Source organism: Schistocerca serialis, chromosome 11 (genome assembly GCF_023864345.2).
Source record: "Schistocerca serialis cubense isolate TAMUIC-IGC-003099 chromosome 11, iqSchSeri2.2, whole genome shotgun sequence".
NCBI lineage: Eukaryota > Metazoa > Arthropoda > Insecta > Orthoptera > Acrididae > Schistocerca > Schistocerca serialis.
The window spans coordinates 12,247,119-12,262,804 of NC_064648.1; the positions used below are offsets into that span (position 1 = coordinate 12,247,119).

The 15,686-nt window shown below is 40.7% G+C and overlaps 1 protein-coding gene across 1 annotated transcript in view; it reads right to left on the reverse strand.

Moving 5' to 3' along the window:
• The window catches only part of LOC126427131 (F-box/LRR-repeat protein fbxl-1-like), a 75,335-nt gene that overhangs the window by 23,880 nt on the left and 35,769 nt on the right, over positions 1 to 15,686 (reverse strand). The window contains exon 3 of the mRNA XM_050089356.1: positions 9,198 to 9,383. Within this exon, the coding sequence (XP_049945313.1) occupies positions 9,198 to 9,383 (186 nt within the window). The remainder of the gene's footprint in view (positions 1 to 9,197; positions 9,384 to 15,686) is intronic.

The following is a 15,686-nucleotide window of genomic DNA, read 5'->3' on the forward strand; positions in this document are numbered from 1 at the left end:
CTTCTGTGCTCTCACTGAACCTTCAAGAGCTGTTGTCAGAAATCCTTTTACTCATTTTATGTGTTCCGCTAAATCTGTTCCCCTTTTCTTAATGAAGTTTAGGAGATTTCTTTGCTTCTTTATGCTTTTCACTACCCCATTACTCCTCACTTTACCCACTCATGTTGTTTTCTCCATTCTTCTTTCAACCTCACATCTCAAATTCTTTAAATCTCCCTCACACACACACACACACACACATACACACACACACACACTCTCTCTCTCTCTCTCTCTCTCTCTCTCTCTACATCTAGATCTACATCCACATAGATATTCTGCAAGTCGTCATATGGTGTGTGGCAGGGGGTGTTCTGTACCAATACTTGTCATTTCTGTTTCTGCTCTATTCGCAAATAGAGCAAGGGAAAAATGATTATCTACATGCCTCCATATGAGCCCTAATTTCTCTATCTTATCTTCACGGCCCTTCACACAGAGTATATTACTGACAGTAGAATCGTTTGGCACCCTGCTTCAAATGTGGGTTCTCTACATCTTCTCAATAGTGTTTCTCGAAAATAGCTTCACCTTTCCTCCAGAGATTCCCCTTTGAGTTCCTGAAACATCTCCATAACATTCACGTACAGTTCGAACCTACTGGTAACGAACCTAGCAGCCCACCTCTAAACTGCTTCGACGTCTTCCTTCAATCCGGCCTGATACAGATCCCAAACACTCGAGTAGTACTAGCTTCCTATATGCAGTCTCCTTTACAGGTGAACCACTCTTCCCTAATATTCTCCCAATAAACTGAAGTCCACCATTCAGCTTCCCTGCCACAGTGATCACACACTCGTTCCACCTCGTATCGCTTTGCAACGTTAATCCCAGATATTTAAATGACTTGACTGTGTCAAACACGACACTAGTAATACTGTATCTGAACATTACAGGTTTGATCTTCCTACTCATCCAGATTAACTTACATTTTTCCACATTTTGGGCTAGCTGCTATTCATCACACCAACTAAATTTTGTCTAAGTCATCTTGCATCTTCATACAGTCACTGAACTTTGACACCTGCAAACAACTGCAGATTGCCACCCACCCTGTCCACGAAATCATTTACGTATACAGAGAACAACAGCACTACTGTCACACTTCACTGGGGCACTCCTGGAGAAACACTTGTCTCTGACAAACACTCACCGTCGAGGACAACATACTAGGTTCTATTATTTAAGAAGTCTTCGAGCCACTCACATATCTGTGAACTCATTCCATATGCTCGTACTTTTGTTAACAGCCTGCAAGGGGGTAGCGTGTCAAATTCTTTCTGGAAATCTGCATGTTGCCCACCATCCATAATTCTCAGTATGTCACGTGGGAAAAGGGCAAGCTGACTCACACAAGCGAAACTGTGCTGATCCGTGTACATAAGCTTCTCATTCTCAAGAAAGTTAATTATATTCTTCTTAAATTTATTATATTCTGTCTCTCTCGCCTTCAATTCCCAGCTTTCACAGCCATACAGAAAAACACTCTACACTCTCACTTGGTGGGATCATTAATTTTGTCACACGTTTAAAAATCATACAAATAAACAGTAAATGACACATGCTGTTTGTGTCATACTGGCACTGAAGACAATGAAGGTGTAAGACACAGTGGCGGGATTGCGGGTAGAATTGTGCAGCTCTCAGATCAAAACATTCTTTACTTTTTTTTGAAAGACCCTCTATTTCCCTGGATAAACTGAAAGAACCAGAGGATGTAGAGAGCTTCAGGGAAAGTATAAGGGAACAATTGACAAGAATGGGGGAAAGAAATACAGTAGAATAAGAATGGGTAGGTTTGAGAGATGAAATAGTGAAGGTAGCAGAGGATCAAGTAGGTAAAAAGACGAGGGCTAGTAGAAATCCTTGGGTAACAGAAGAGATATTAAATTTAATTGATGAAAGGAGAAAATATAAATATGCAGTAAATGATGCAGGCAAAAAGGAATAGAAACGTCTCAAAAATGAGATCGACAGAAAGTGCAACATGGCTAAGCAGGGATGGCTAGTGGACAAATGTAAGGATGTAGAGGTGCATATCACTAGCGGTAAGATAGATACTGTCTACACGAAAATTAAAGACACCTTTCGAGAAAAGGGAAGCACTTGCATGAATATCAAGAGCTCAGATGGAAACGCAGTTCTAAGCAAAGAAGGGAAAGCATAAAGGTGGAAAGAGTATATAGAGGATATATACAAGGGCAATGTTCTTGAGGACTATATTATAGAAATGGAAGAGAATGTAGATGAAGATGAAATAGGAGATACGATAATGCGTGAAGAGTTTGACAGAGCACTGAAAGACCTCAGTCGAAATAAGGTCCCAGGAATAGACAACATTCCATTAGAAATACTGACAGCCTTGGGAGAGCCAGGCCACATAAAACTCTACCATCTAGTGAGCATGATCTATGAGACAGGCGAAATACCCTCAGACTTCAAGAAGAATATAATAATTCCAATCCCATAGAAAGCAGGTGTTGACAGATGTGAAAATTACTGAACTATACGCTTAAGGAGCCCCGGCTGCAAAATACTAACATGAATTCTTTACAGACGAATGGAAAAACTGGTAGAAGCCAACCTTGGGGAAGATCAGTTTGGATTCCATAGAAATGTTGGAACACGTGAGGCAATACTGACCCTGTGACTTATCTTAGAAAACAGATTAACAAAAGGCAAACCTACATTTCTAGCATTTGTAGACTAAGAGAGAGCTTTTGACAACGTTGACTGGAATACTCTCTTTCAAGTTCTGAAGGTGGCAGGGGTAAAATATAGGGAGCGAAAGGCTATTTACAATTTGTATAGAAACCAAATGGCAGTTATAAGAGTTGAGGGGCATGAAAGGGGAGCAGTGGTTGGGAAGGGAGTGAGACAGGATTGTAGCCTCTCCCCAATGTTATTCAATCTGTATATTGAGCAAGCAGTGAAGGAAACAAAAGAAAAATTCGGAGTAGGTATTAAAATCCATGGAGAAGAAATAAAAACTTTGAGGTTCGCCAATAACACTGTAATTCTGCCAGAGACAGCAAGGGACCTGGAAGAGCAGTTGAACGGAATGGACAGTGTCTTGAAAGCAGGATATAAGATGAACACCAACAAAAGCAAAACGAGGATAATGGAATGTAGTCGAATTAAATCGGGTGATGCTGTGGGAATGAGATTAGGAAATGAGACACTTAAAGTAGCAAATGAGTTACTGATGATGGTTGAAGTAGAGAGGATATAAAATGTAGACTGGCAATGGCAAGGAAAGCGTTTCTGAAGAAGAGGAATTTGTTAACATCGAGTACAGATTTAAGCGACAGGAAGTAGTTTCTGCAAGTATTTGTACGGGGTGTAGCCTTGTATGGAAGTGAAATGTGGACGATAAATAGTTTCGACAAGAAGAGAATAGAAGCTTTCAAAATGTGGTGCTACAGAAGTATGCTGAAGATTAGATGAGTAGATCGCATAACTAATGAGGAGGTGTTGAATAGGATTGGAGATAACAGGAGTCTGTGGCACAACTTGACTAGAAGAAGGGATCGGTTGGTAGGGCATATTCTGAGACATCAAGGGATCACCAATTTAGTACTGGAGGGCAGCGTGGAGGGTAAAAATTGTAGAGGGAGACCAAGAGATGAATATACTAAGCAGATTCAGAAGGATGTAGGTTGCAGTAAGTACTGGGAGATGAAGAAGGTTGCACAGGATAGAGTAGCATGGAGAGCTGCATAAAACCAGTCTCTGGACTGAAGAGCACAACAACAACAGTAAAGTGGAAAAGTGAAGGGACACATACAGCACAAAAGCGTACAGGCTGACCTCGTCTGTTGACTGACAAAGACTGCTGACAGTTGAAGGGGGTCGTAATGTGTAATAGGCAGATATCTATCCAAATCATCACACAGGAATTCCCAACTGCATTATGATCCACTGCAAGTACTATGACAGTTAGGCAGGAGGTGAGAAAACTTGGAATTCATGGTGATAAGCCGCACATCACACCGGTAAATGGCAAACAACGCCTTGCTCGGTGTAAGGAGCATAAACATACAATGGACGATTGAACAGTGGAAAAACATTGTGTGGAGTGACAAATCACGGTATGCAATGTGGCGATCCGATGGCAGGGTGTGGGTATGGCGAATGCCCAGTGAATGTCATCTACCAGCGTGTGTAGTGGCAACAGTAAAATTTATAGCTCGTGGTGTTATAGTGTGGACGTGTTTTTCATGGAATGGACTTGCACCCCTTGTTGTTTTGAGTGGCACTATCACAGTACAGGCCTACATTGACGTTTTAAGCACCTTCTTGCTTCCCACTGTTGAAGAGCAATTCAAGGATGGCGATTGTATCTTTCGACATGATCGAGCACCTGTTCATAATGCACCGCCTATGGTGGAGTGGTTACATGACAATAACATCCCTGTAATGGACTGGCCTGCACAGAGTCCTGACCTGAATCCTATAGAACACCTATGGGATGTTTTGGAGCACTGACTTCATGCCAGGCCTTACTACTGCCATCGATACCTCTTCTCAGTGCAGTGCTCTGTGGTGAAGAATGGGCTGTCATTCCCCAAGAAACCTTCCAGCTCCTGATTGGACGTTTGCCTGCAAGAGTGGATGGTGTCATCAAGACTAAGGGTGGGCCAACAACAAAGTGAATGCCAAAATTACCGATGGAGGGTTCCACAAACTTGTAAGTCATTTTTAGTCAGGTGTCCAGATACATTTGATCACATAGTCTATCTTACAACCTGCCTCATAACTGCTTGACAGAAAGTCACCTCAATTTTCTGCTTGGTCTATGTGACTAAATAATCTTAATTGGGGGCCAGTAAGCTCTATCTCACACAGCAATCCACACCTTTTATTTCTTCGCTTATGCTGTTATTATCAATTATCGGCACTTCTGAGCACTAGACTATCTCTCATCTCTCACAGTTGGTCCCGTTCAACTCGATGTATTTCTCTTTAACAGCAGCATTTCTCCTGGAAGAAAAGAAGTACTGAGTTTTGATGTCGTCTACTCAAATGCTCAACTCTTCTGCTTTCTTTTCTAGTCTGCCAAATACTTGTTCCAGTTCTTTCAATTTTCTGGACAACATGCAATCATCATAGGGATATGCTCGGTTTTGGTTCACATGGTTAAACAGAGTACCACATGGGTTATTGATCTTTCCACTTATCATCACTTTCTCCAACACTATGTTGAAAGGTAGTGCAGATAGTAGATCCCCCTGTCGTAACTCTTGGTTAACTTCAAATTTTTAGAAGAATTTCTTTCTATTTGCACTTGGCATTTCATGCTGGTGAGGACCAATTGTACCAATCTCATTAGTTTATAATGAAATTTCATACCCATTACAATCTGATATAGCTTCTTCCTTTTAAAGCTATTGTAAGCCTTTTTGAAACCTACAATGAGCTGATGTACATCCACATTATGTTCATAGTGCTTCTCCATTATTTGCCTTATAGTAAATATACAGTCAGTCACTGATCTGCCCTGTCAGAAATCACACTGATGGTCTCCAAGTATCTCTTCTGCAAATGGAATGAGTCTCACAGGAATGACTTTGGCTATGACTTTGTACACAACATCAAATAAGGCGATACCACAGTAATTTTCACAATCTGCTTTCTCCTTCTTCTTATAAATCGGGCAAATAATGGCCAAGTTCCACTGGTCTGACATCACTTCTTTTTCTCATATTTCAAAGATCAGCTGGTGGACAGGGTGTGACAGATGTTCACCACCACCTTCAGTCATCTCTGCTGAAATGTTATTGATCTCCGAGACCTCATTATTCTTCAGGCTTTTAACTGGCAACCTAATTTTCTCTACTATTGTTGTGGGTGCAAATATTTCATCCTAGCTACCACTGTGCATGGCCGACCGTGCCCTGTTTCATTTTCTTCCAGTATTACTACAGTGAAATCTCTCTATGATATTTTTTTTCAAGGGACCACGAATTCTCAACACTGCATCGAGGTAAACACTGTAAAGGTGAAGACTTCTAATTGATGATTATAAAAGTTGAGTCAAATTTTACTGAGGTTATACTACGTAAGAAGACAGTAAATAGTAAAAATTAAAAAAGAATTAGCTACAAATAATTACTTTAATAATGAACTTGTAAAATACAACTTGTCAGACTTTCGCAAAAATCTATGAACTGACACAAATTGAACATCCTGTACCCAGGGTTCTTTGAAGTAATCAAGCAAACATGTTTGCTTCCTATTTCCTCTGGGGTGTATTAGAACCATTTCTTGCTCCAAATGAGAAAGTTGTGCTATTGTTGTACCCGAGGGGTCATCATAAATCTTCTGAATGTTTTGAATGTTTCAAATCCTTCAGCCACCTTTGTATAAATGGATCTTCAGGCCCCAGATTCCTTCTTCCCATCCAGGGTGAACCCAAAAACGTTTGTTTTTTTCATCACAGTCATTGACATCATCATCCTGCCCTCATCCTAATGGTTACAGGCACTGCCAGGGAAATATTCGAAAAACGGCTACGTCTACCGTGTGTAAATTTATGGCCTGTGTGGTTGTGTGTACTACTGCTGGAAGAAGAGTAAATGCTCAAAAGCTAGGATGAATGTTGTTGCTTTTAAGTGTTTCTATGTTCCACATACCAATCTGTTAGACCGTAGGTAATTGCCTTTCCCTTATTTTACGTATTGCTCCATCCTGGAATTTCCATTATTGTTATAAATTTAGATAAAGTGTCCTTGAGCAAACAACCATTATAATACAAAACAGTTGGGTCATAATTCAGAACAGTAATAAAATAATTTTGTGCTAGCTACGTAACAGAACAACAATTACTTTAAAAAATAGGAACCTCAAGGTCACACCTGTCAGAAATTTTTAATTCAAATGAATTATGTTACGAAAAATCACTAATTCTCCTTCCATTTTCACATTTTATTCCATCTAGTGTAAACACGCAGATTCGTGCCAGGGATACCCTGTGTGTACTGTGTAATTGGTTGACGTGAACCAATCTGCAGTTCCAAACACGTATGCCTGCAGTGCACCTCAGGTGTATAGTGTAATTGAGGTGGAGTGTTAAACACACCGTACAGCTGTTCACCGTTTGCTCACACGAAAAACAAAAAAACAGTGCCGACGAGACAAACGACAAGCACAATGTGTGTCACATCTCACATCACGCGGGCACTGACGCTGACGTGTGACTCACGCCCAGTGTGACCTTTCAGAGCTTGTGCAAATACACAGGACGGGAAATGAAGCACCTCCACCAAAGGCTTAAATGCTATGAGGAGAGAAATAATTGGTTAGGGTTCCAAAAATATGAATGTTACATGGAGGAAAGTGTTGTACAGAGTAAACATACTAAAGAGGAAACTTTAGCAGTGGGCAAACGGGCTTTTCGTCGGGACTGGAAAAGAAGGACAGAACATGGGGGAAACATTATCTGAGGGAAAGTTATAAAGAGGTTTCCGTATATCTCTGATCAGCAGTTTACTAAAATATTCAGCCCACCATTCCAGAATCTGTTCTTCTCCTCCTATAAAATTTCCTTCTTTAGCACTGCAGAATACAGTACTCGAATAAAAGCCTTTATTTAGTTCACGAACCCTTTCATAGAATTTTCTTACTTCTTCGCCGTTACATTTTTATTCTAGCTCCATAATTCGTGTCTTCTCTGATTTTCATTTCTTGCTTCTGTTGATTCTGTTTACTTCCTCCCTTTCCTTTGTGAAATCTTCCGTATTAGATTTTGTTGCCCTGTTTATCATTTCCTTTCTTGCCTCATTTCCCTCTGTCATTTTCTTTTTACAGTCTTCTTCAAACCATCCTGACACTTAACAGAGTTGGTACGAGGGTGAATCAAATACAAATGGGATTTTTGTTCCTGAGCACCAACAGTTGGTAGGACCGGACCTGTGCTGCTAGTATTGTCGGGTGGTTCCGTGAGGAGCAGGGAGAGCCGGCTATCGCATACCTCCGACAGCTCCGTCCGTAATGCGCAAGATATCTGAGTGACAGGTCTACCTCTCCACTGCACGATGCATAATTATTACAAAAATTCTTGCTCGTGAAAGAGTTAGAGTGATAGAAATCTTCCAGAGACTGATTGCACAGTTCGGTGATCAAATACTGTCAAGGATGCGTGTGTTTGCTGGCATAAAGATTTCGAGGAAGAACGGGAACGTGTGGAAAATCAGCAATACGATCATCATCCTCGGACCAGTATTACAAACTGAGACATTTGTGCAGTTCGATACATTCTCGAAGGCGACCGATAGGTGAGAGTATCAGAAATAAGTTACGGGAGCTTTCGAGTGATCGTCACAAATTACCTACAACTCCGGAAAGTTTGTTCCACATGGGTACCTCGCCTTTTGATCAAAAATCAGAAGCTGACACATTCGGAGGTCTGTCAAAGTCTTACAGCAAGGTTTGAGAAATAAAGTGATGCACTTTTGAGTCGGATCGTCAGCTGTGACCTGTGTGTCGGTCCACCACTGCACTCGCACATCCAGACGGGCCAGTAAGGAGTGTTGGAGGAAGGGGGAGGAAGCCCCAGGGAAAGACAGGGCTCAGCTGTCAGCTGGCGTGGTTCTTTCCACCATTTTTCATTTTTACCGGTAAGCCATTTTGCTCACTGCATTTTTACACGAGCAATGCACAATCGGTGCTGCACACTACTGTGAGCTGCCGAAGAAGGTGAGGGCTGCGTATCGCCTCAAAAGACGAGGTCGACTGCTTTGACAGGTCGTCGTCTTCTGTGACAGTGCTGGACCCGATACTGCAGCTCTGGTGATCTCCAAATTACAGAAAATGCACTGGACTTAACTTAGTCGTCCTCCTTACAGCCCGCACCTATCACAATGTGATTTCAATTTATTTGGACAGCTTGAAAAAAGCTCTAGGAGAGCACCAATTTGAAGATGACGGGGGTGTGGAGGAATCCGTGTGCAGTTGGCTTCTGACGTGACCAGCTGCATTCTATAATGCTGCAATAAAGAAACCTTCCTTCTCCCTGGGAAAAATGTACTTCTGAAGCAGGGAATTATGTGGAAAAATAAATTGTAACTGCCTTTTTTTCAATAAATGAATTTTTTAAAAATAAAATCTGATTTATATCGACTCAGCCTCGTACCTATAAATAGTGAGGAATGACTTACTGGAAGGCGAGAGAGATGAGGCGAGGCCGGTGCGGGCAGAGCTGGTTGCAGTGCAGTTCACGCAGGTTGTGCAGCTCTCCGAGATCTGCAAACGTCGCGGCCTCCTCATCGGGTGCCACGTCAAAGAGGCGCAGCTGCAGTTTCTCGAGAGAGCTGGCGGCCTCTTTCAGCACGGGAACCACACATCTGTCGGCAAGTGACACACTTTAAGCTTTTTAAAAATTTTTATTATACAGGATGTACAGAAATACCAAAATTTCCAATACCGGCTGTATTAGAGCGGAAAACATATTTTAGGTATTTATTAAGTGGACAACCTTATACTGTGTGTGCCCTAATTTTACGTCTGTGCAGATGAACTGTAAATAATGTCAGCTCCAGACATCAGCAAGGCACGACGGTGAATAAAACACTCCACCTGCCGTGGCAGAGCGCTTTTTCTTTGGGACGTCGCAGCTCAGTGGTGGCTTGAAGGACGAGGAGTGAAAAGAAGTGTGCAAGAAAGTCAACAGAGAAATCAAATGATGAAAATTGTTAGAACTGTCACTCAGTCATTGGCTAATATCAAAGCAAGACTTATGTATGTTGAGACTTCCTGAGATCTGTTCACCTAGAGTGTCACTGAAGTTGTACACAGAGAAGTAGTGAACATATAATACAGAAGATTTAACGATACACTGTTTACATCTTTGTGTAAATAGTTGACGTACATCTGCACTCTCTTACAGACTGAGTAATTTTTCCACCTATCTATGTAATTATGTAGTTATGTAGATCTCAATTCGTTCAAGCAGTCAGTCATTCATAATAGGAAACACAATCATATCTCAGTCACTCAAATGATTCAGAAATTTTACTTGTTAGAATGAAATCAGGCGATGATTCTTCTTCTCTGCAGGCTCGTGCTTTGTGGCAGTCTGCTAATCTGTACAAATAAAATGCCTCGTAATTTTGGGAGCGTTGTATAATCAGTCGGGAAACCTCAGATTATGCGGATATTTGGCTTTGATGAAGTTTAACCTTCTGAAGAAGTAATGGAGCTCTTGGATTATTAAATGCAGGTTCGTATCCAGTCTTTCGGAAGATCCCTTCTGATTAACAACTACGCAATATATTGATGGATATCATTAATTCTCAAATGTCAAATACACACCTTTTGTATAAAGGAGCAATATATATATATATATATATATATATACATATATATATTTCCCTTTTAATCGTACAATTTCGTATCAGTTATCTTTTGTCATAAATTTCAATATTCAGATTACAATTCTTCAAACAAAGCTCAGGCTAATCGGCACGAAGACAATCTCGGAAGCTTTTTCTGACAACCACCAGAGAGAGTACTACAAAGAATAATTATGTGCTCATGGCATAGCTATTGTATGAAACTACTTTGAGCATGGATTCTGGAAGTATGAAGATAGAAAGTTAGTAAACATCATTCAAGGGTAGAATTGTATCAGAATAATTCATCGAATATAAAGAGGTATTACAACCTCGACCTTCTGCAGGAGGAGTCGAAGTCACACGGCCAGAAGTAGTGGCACTGTGCAGCATTTCCACAGCGTCGAGAGAGCTACGAGAAGGCAAGCGTCGGGCTCAAATGAGACAAAGGTGATCGCGTGAAGCATCAGAATGACAGACAGAACTATAAACAAGGACTCGGTTACTACCGACAACCGGAGACCATTTTATTTCACTTCAGAACATGAAACTAACATGACGCTTGAGAATTATAGAGTTTTGGGCAGGGAGAAACAAAATTAAAAGACATTCCTAAAATAAACACATTCTTGAGCAAAGTATTATGGAATGATCAATGTACAGTTGAAATGTTAGTGTGGTTGGGCACTGGTGAAGTCAATGAATGTGAATGGAAGAAAATGATCACAGTACACAAGGATCTGTAGTGTAGCTATAAGCGTAGGCTACTTTGGAATGTCACAGTTTGGTTGCAAGATGGTGAAGCCAACAAATGTGAATCAAAGAAAACTCACTGTGATGACAAACACATATGTAGCATAGCCTGAAGTTTATGTTAATGTGGAATGTTTAATTAATTGTCAGTTGGGGAAGCCATCAAATGTGAATGGAAGAAAACTGGCTGCCGCGGCAGACTGATCTGTAGTGTAGCCCAAAGTCTAAGTCACATCTGAATGTGGGAGTTTAAATAATAATCTCAAAAACGTAGTGTGGTTTTTGTTTTGTTTTGGAATGCTCCATTTTCCAAGGTCGTGATTTCACAGAAGCCTAAAAGAACAGCTTAAATATTACTCAGCATTAAATTTCATATGTCAGCATTCTGCACACCTATATTTCATTATACCGCCCTGTATTTTCAGTTACTCACCATGATTACATTTATCATACGCTTTTGTCTCACTGGTTCCCATATTTGATCTATTTCTCTTGAAAGATACTTTTCAGTGCACTGCTTAGCAATTTTGGTGATTTATATAAAATGACGTACTTCTTACAATATAGCAGAGATGCTGAGTTGCAGATAGGCACAACAAAAAGACTGTCACAAAATAAGGCCTTTGTAAAAATAGACAGACACACACACACACACACACACACACACACACACACACACACACACACACACGCACATGCACGCATGCACGTGTCCACAGTCTCTTCAGCTTCCTGGATTTTTCATTGTTCGATGTACTTCTTACCTACATGTCAGTGCCTAAAATCTGATTTTGATATATGACAATCTCTTTTAATTGGATACAGATATATTCTTAAGTTTTATCACACTGTCCCACTCTCTCTCTCTCTCTCTCTCTCTCTCTCTCTCACACACACACACACACACACACACACACACACACACACACACACACACACACACATCTTTCCCTGCTAATGAAGTTCGTGTGTGTGTGTGTGTGTGTGTGTGTGTGTGTGTGTGTGTGTGCGTGCGCACGTGCGCAAGCGTGCGCGTGTGAAGGGGGATTTTGCTCGGTAAGTACATTTTTAATTTTTTGCATTTTAAGAAGAATGTCGTGGATTTATTTGATATAGCAGAACGTGATTCAGTTGTATACCTAAATATATGAGTGTCAGGGCCAGTGAATGCTGTGTGTCTGATGCTCATAGGTTGGCAATGTGTCAGTTATGCATGTACATCAAGTGATGTTTTCAGTAACAGTTTTTGCAGCATGTTTTGCTTTCTTGGTACTGAGGACAGAATTCTAGTTATATAGGTCAAGTGGAGATTTCAGTGCCAATTTTTGTAGTAAGTTTCGCTTTCTTAGTATCGTGGACTTCTTTCTAGCTATGTGGTCAATTGAAGTTTCCAATACGAGAATTTGTAGTGAGGTTTGGATTTTTGGTTAGACTTTTTTGATACATTTTCTTACAGATTTACTCATTAATTGGTATTATAAAGCTCGGTTTACCTAAACAGGTTAATAAAAAATGACAATACCAAATTGTGTGGGTTTTTGTGGCCTTCATGCAATGTAGATGTTATTGATTCCTGTGTGTTATTTTGCTTGGGTATGTGAGTTAACACAGAAAGTCATTTGTTTTGTTTATCACTACCCAAAATCCCCTAATTCCTACGTGTTTCCTGTTACTTTCATGTTATTCTTTAAATTACTATAATCAAATTTTGTATTTATTTGTTTTGTTAATTTACTGAGTTTGTCAATGTGGTGGACAGAGGTAATATGGCTAAGTATGCTATATTCGTGACTTCTTGGATCAAAGGTGACAGCCAGTAATGTCTCGACATTTCCACTGTCCACATTTATCGTAAATTTTAACGACTATAACTCTGAAAGTAAGTTTCATGAAATTAGTAATTTTTGTCCCAGGTTGCTTTATGGAAATACTGTTTTGTATGCTTATTGCTTCTGCACTTAAAGGGAATTAGTAATACTTTTAGCTTAACAAATCCAGAAATTAAAAGAGAATCAGCAGACTTATTTTAAAGTTATTTGTTGCTGTTTAGTAAAACATTGCACCCGCCACAACGGAGCCTCACTGTGAAGGCTGTTCTCAAACATGGGATGAGATAGATGGAAATTGCCTAACTATTGTCAAACAATTGGAAACTGCTTTGAATATGTGTGTTGGGAGAGCTCCCCAGAGTTTTGTACCAGAGGTAACAAAGTTACCTCCAGCACTATCCTCTCCTGTCTCCTCTACAGAAGACTATTCATCCACTCGGCTGTGGGTGATGTGTCAGTGGGAGGGCTAGGCAACATTTCCAGGGGAGACAGGAACCAGGGAGAACTCCGTGTGTTAGACCCATCTCAATAACAGACAAGTTCAAAATGCTGACTTCCCCTGAAACTACACTCAGCCAGTGAGACTCACTTTCACTGTCGGAAACCTGTTCTGTCTCAGGTCAAGAGAAGGGAAATGTGAAAGTGTACAGTCTATCACTAATTTGTAGTTCAAATGTATGGCAAATAATGGTACCTGTTAGGGAAATGTCAGCTAGGGATGTAAAGGAAGATCAGATTCACCTGCCTGGGGGGTCTCATTCAGCATACCGAAGAGGCTAGTCTGGCAGCCGTTGACAAAATGAGGTACAACCGAGAACCGGTTGTGGTGGGTGTTGGAACAAATGATGCCTGTCATCTTGGCTCCGAGGTCATATTCAAATTATCCCAAGCAGATGGCAGGAAAGGTTGAGGAGACCATCCTTGTTCAAAGGTCACGGTTTACAGCACTGACCCCAGAACTTACTGTGGCACCACAGTTCTGAATGGAGTGGAAGGGTCGAATGACAGGCTTCAAAGGTTCTGAAACTTTCTGGAATAGCAAGATAACGCCGAGAACTGTACGGTCCCCCTAAATGGGTAAGAAATGCACTACATATCAGAGGCTGCTACCCAGGTAGCTGAATGTGTATTGAGTGCACCCAAGGGCTTTTTAGATTAGGTAACCCAATATTCACTCTAGACAATGACAGATGTAGGGGACGCAGAAGTGTCCGTATAAGATTCAAAGAAATGCCTCGTACAGGTGAGAGTCTTAAAATCCTACTGATTAATTGCAGCAGGATTCAGATGAGAGTGACTCACATAATGCTAGGTGCAGAAATCCGGTTAAAACCGGAAACTGATGGCAGTGAGATTTTTGTGAAAACTTTAAATGCGTATTGAAAGAGTAGGCTAATGGTAAATGGATGTGGTGTATTTCTCATAGTAGATGAGAAGAATACAGTTTTGTAAGTGGTGGGCATGGCAGGGTACCCTGCAAAACATTATTAAACCACCTACTTCATACTGTCTGGAAGACCAGTCACGATAGAAATATATTGGATATAACAATAATAAATAAACCTGAGCTCTTTGAGGATTTACACATAGGCCGGTATCAGTGACTGAGGCAGCTGTAGTAACGATGATTATCAAAATACAAAAAGCACAAAAATGAGTAGAAACATTCACAAATTCAGTAAACTAGATAGAGATGACGTAGTGCCATATCTCAGTAAGGAACTCAAAACATTGAGCTCTAGTGAGAATACTGCAGACAAACTGTGGCTTAGGTTTAAAAAAATAATTGCCCATAAATTTGACAGATATGTACCTAGTAGAGCAGTTCATTTTCTTAAAACATTGGGCTACGAACAGAGAGGCGCTACAAATTTGGCTGTCAAGAGAGTAATGACTACCGTCACAGAAATTTATCGAAGACCTGTCGAGAAACCAAAAGAAATTCAGATCGCGAGTAAAGGCTGTTGCTGGTATGTCTCCAGACACTCGTGGGCACGACAGGGACTGAGACTGAGAGTAGCAAAGCAAAAGCAGAAATGCTTAACTTGATTTTCAAATGTTCTTTTACAAAGGAAAATCTACGGGTGCTGACTCAATTTAATTCTTGCACCACTGCAAAGATAAGCAATATAGATTTTAGTGTCAGTGGTGTTGAAAAATAACTGAAATCACTAGAACTGAACAAATCTACAGGGCCTGACGGAATCTCCATCAAATTCCATACCAGACCTGTGGCTAATTTACAATAATCTATCGCAGATCACTCAAACAAAAACCTGTGCCCTTAGTTGGGAGAAAGCACAGGACACACACTTCCACAAGAAGGATGGCAGAAGTGATCTACAAAACTACCATCCAATATATTTAGCATCCATCTGCTGCAGAATCTTAGAATATATTCTGAGTACAAATGTAATGCTGTATGTTGAACAGAATGACCTCCTCCATCCCAACCAGCACGGATTTTGAAATCATTGATCGTGTGGATCCCAACTCATACTTTTCTCACAGGAAATCTTAAAAGCCACAGATCGAGGCAGTCACGGAGATGCAACATTTCTCAATTTCCGAAAAGCGTCTGACTCAGTACCATAGCTATCCTTATTACTGAAAGGATCATTGTATGGGCTGTGAAGTGAAAGTTGTGAGCAGGCTGAGGAATTCTTGGGAGGGAGGACACAGAGTGCTATCTTGATGGAGAGTCACTGTCAGGTGTTGCAGTAACTCAGGGTGT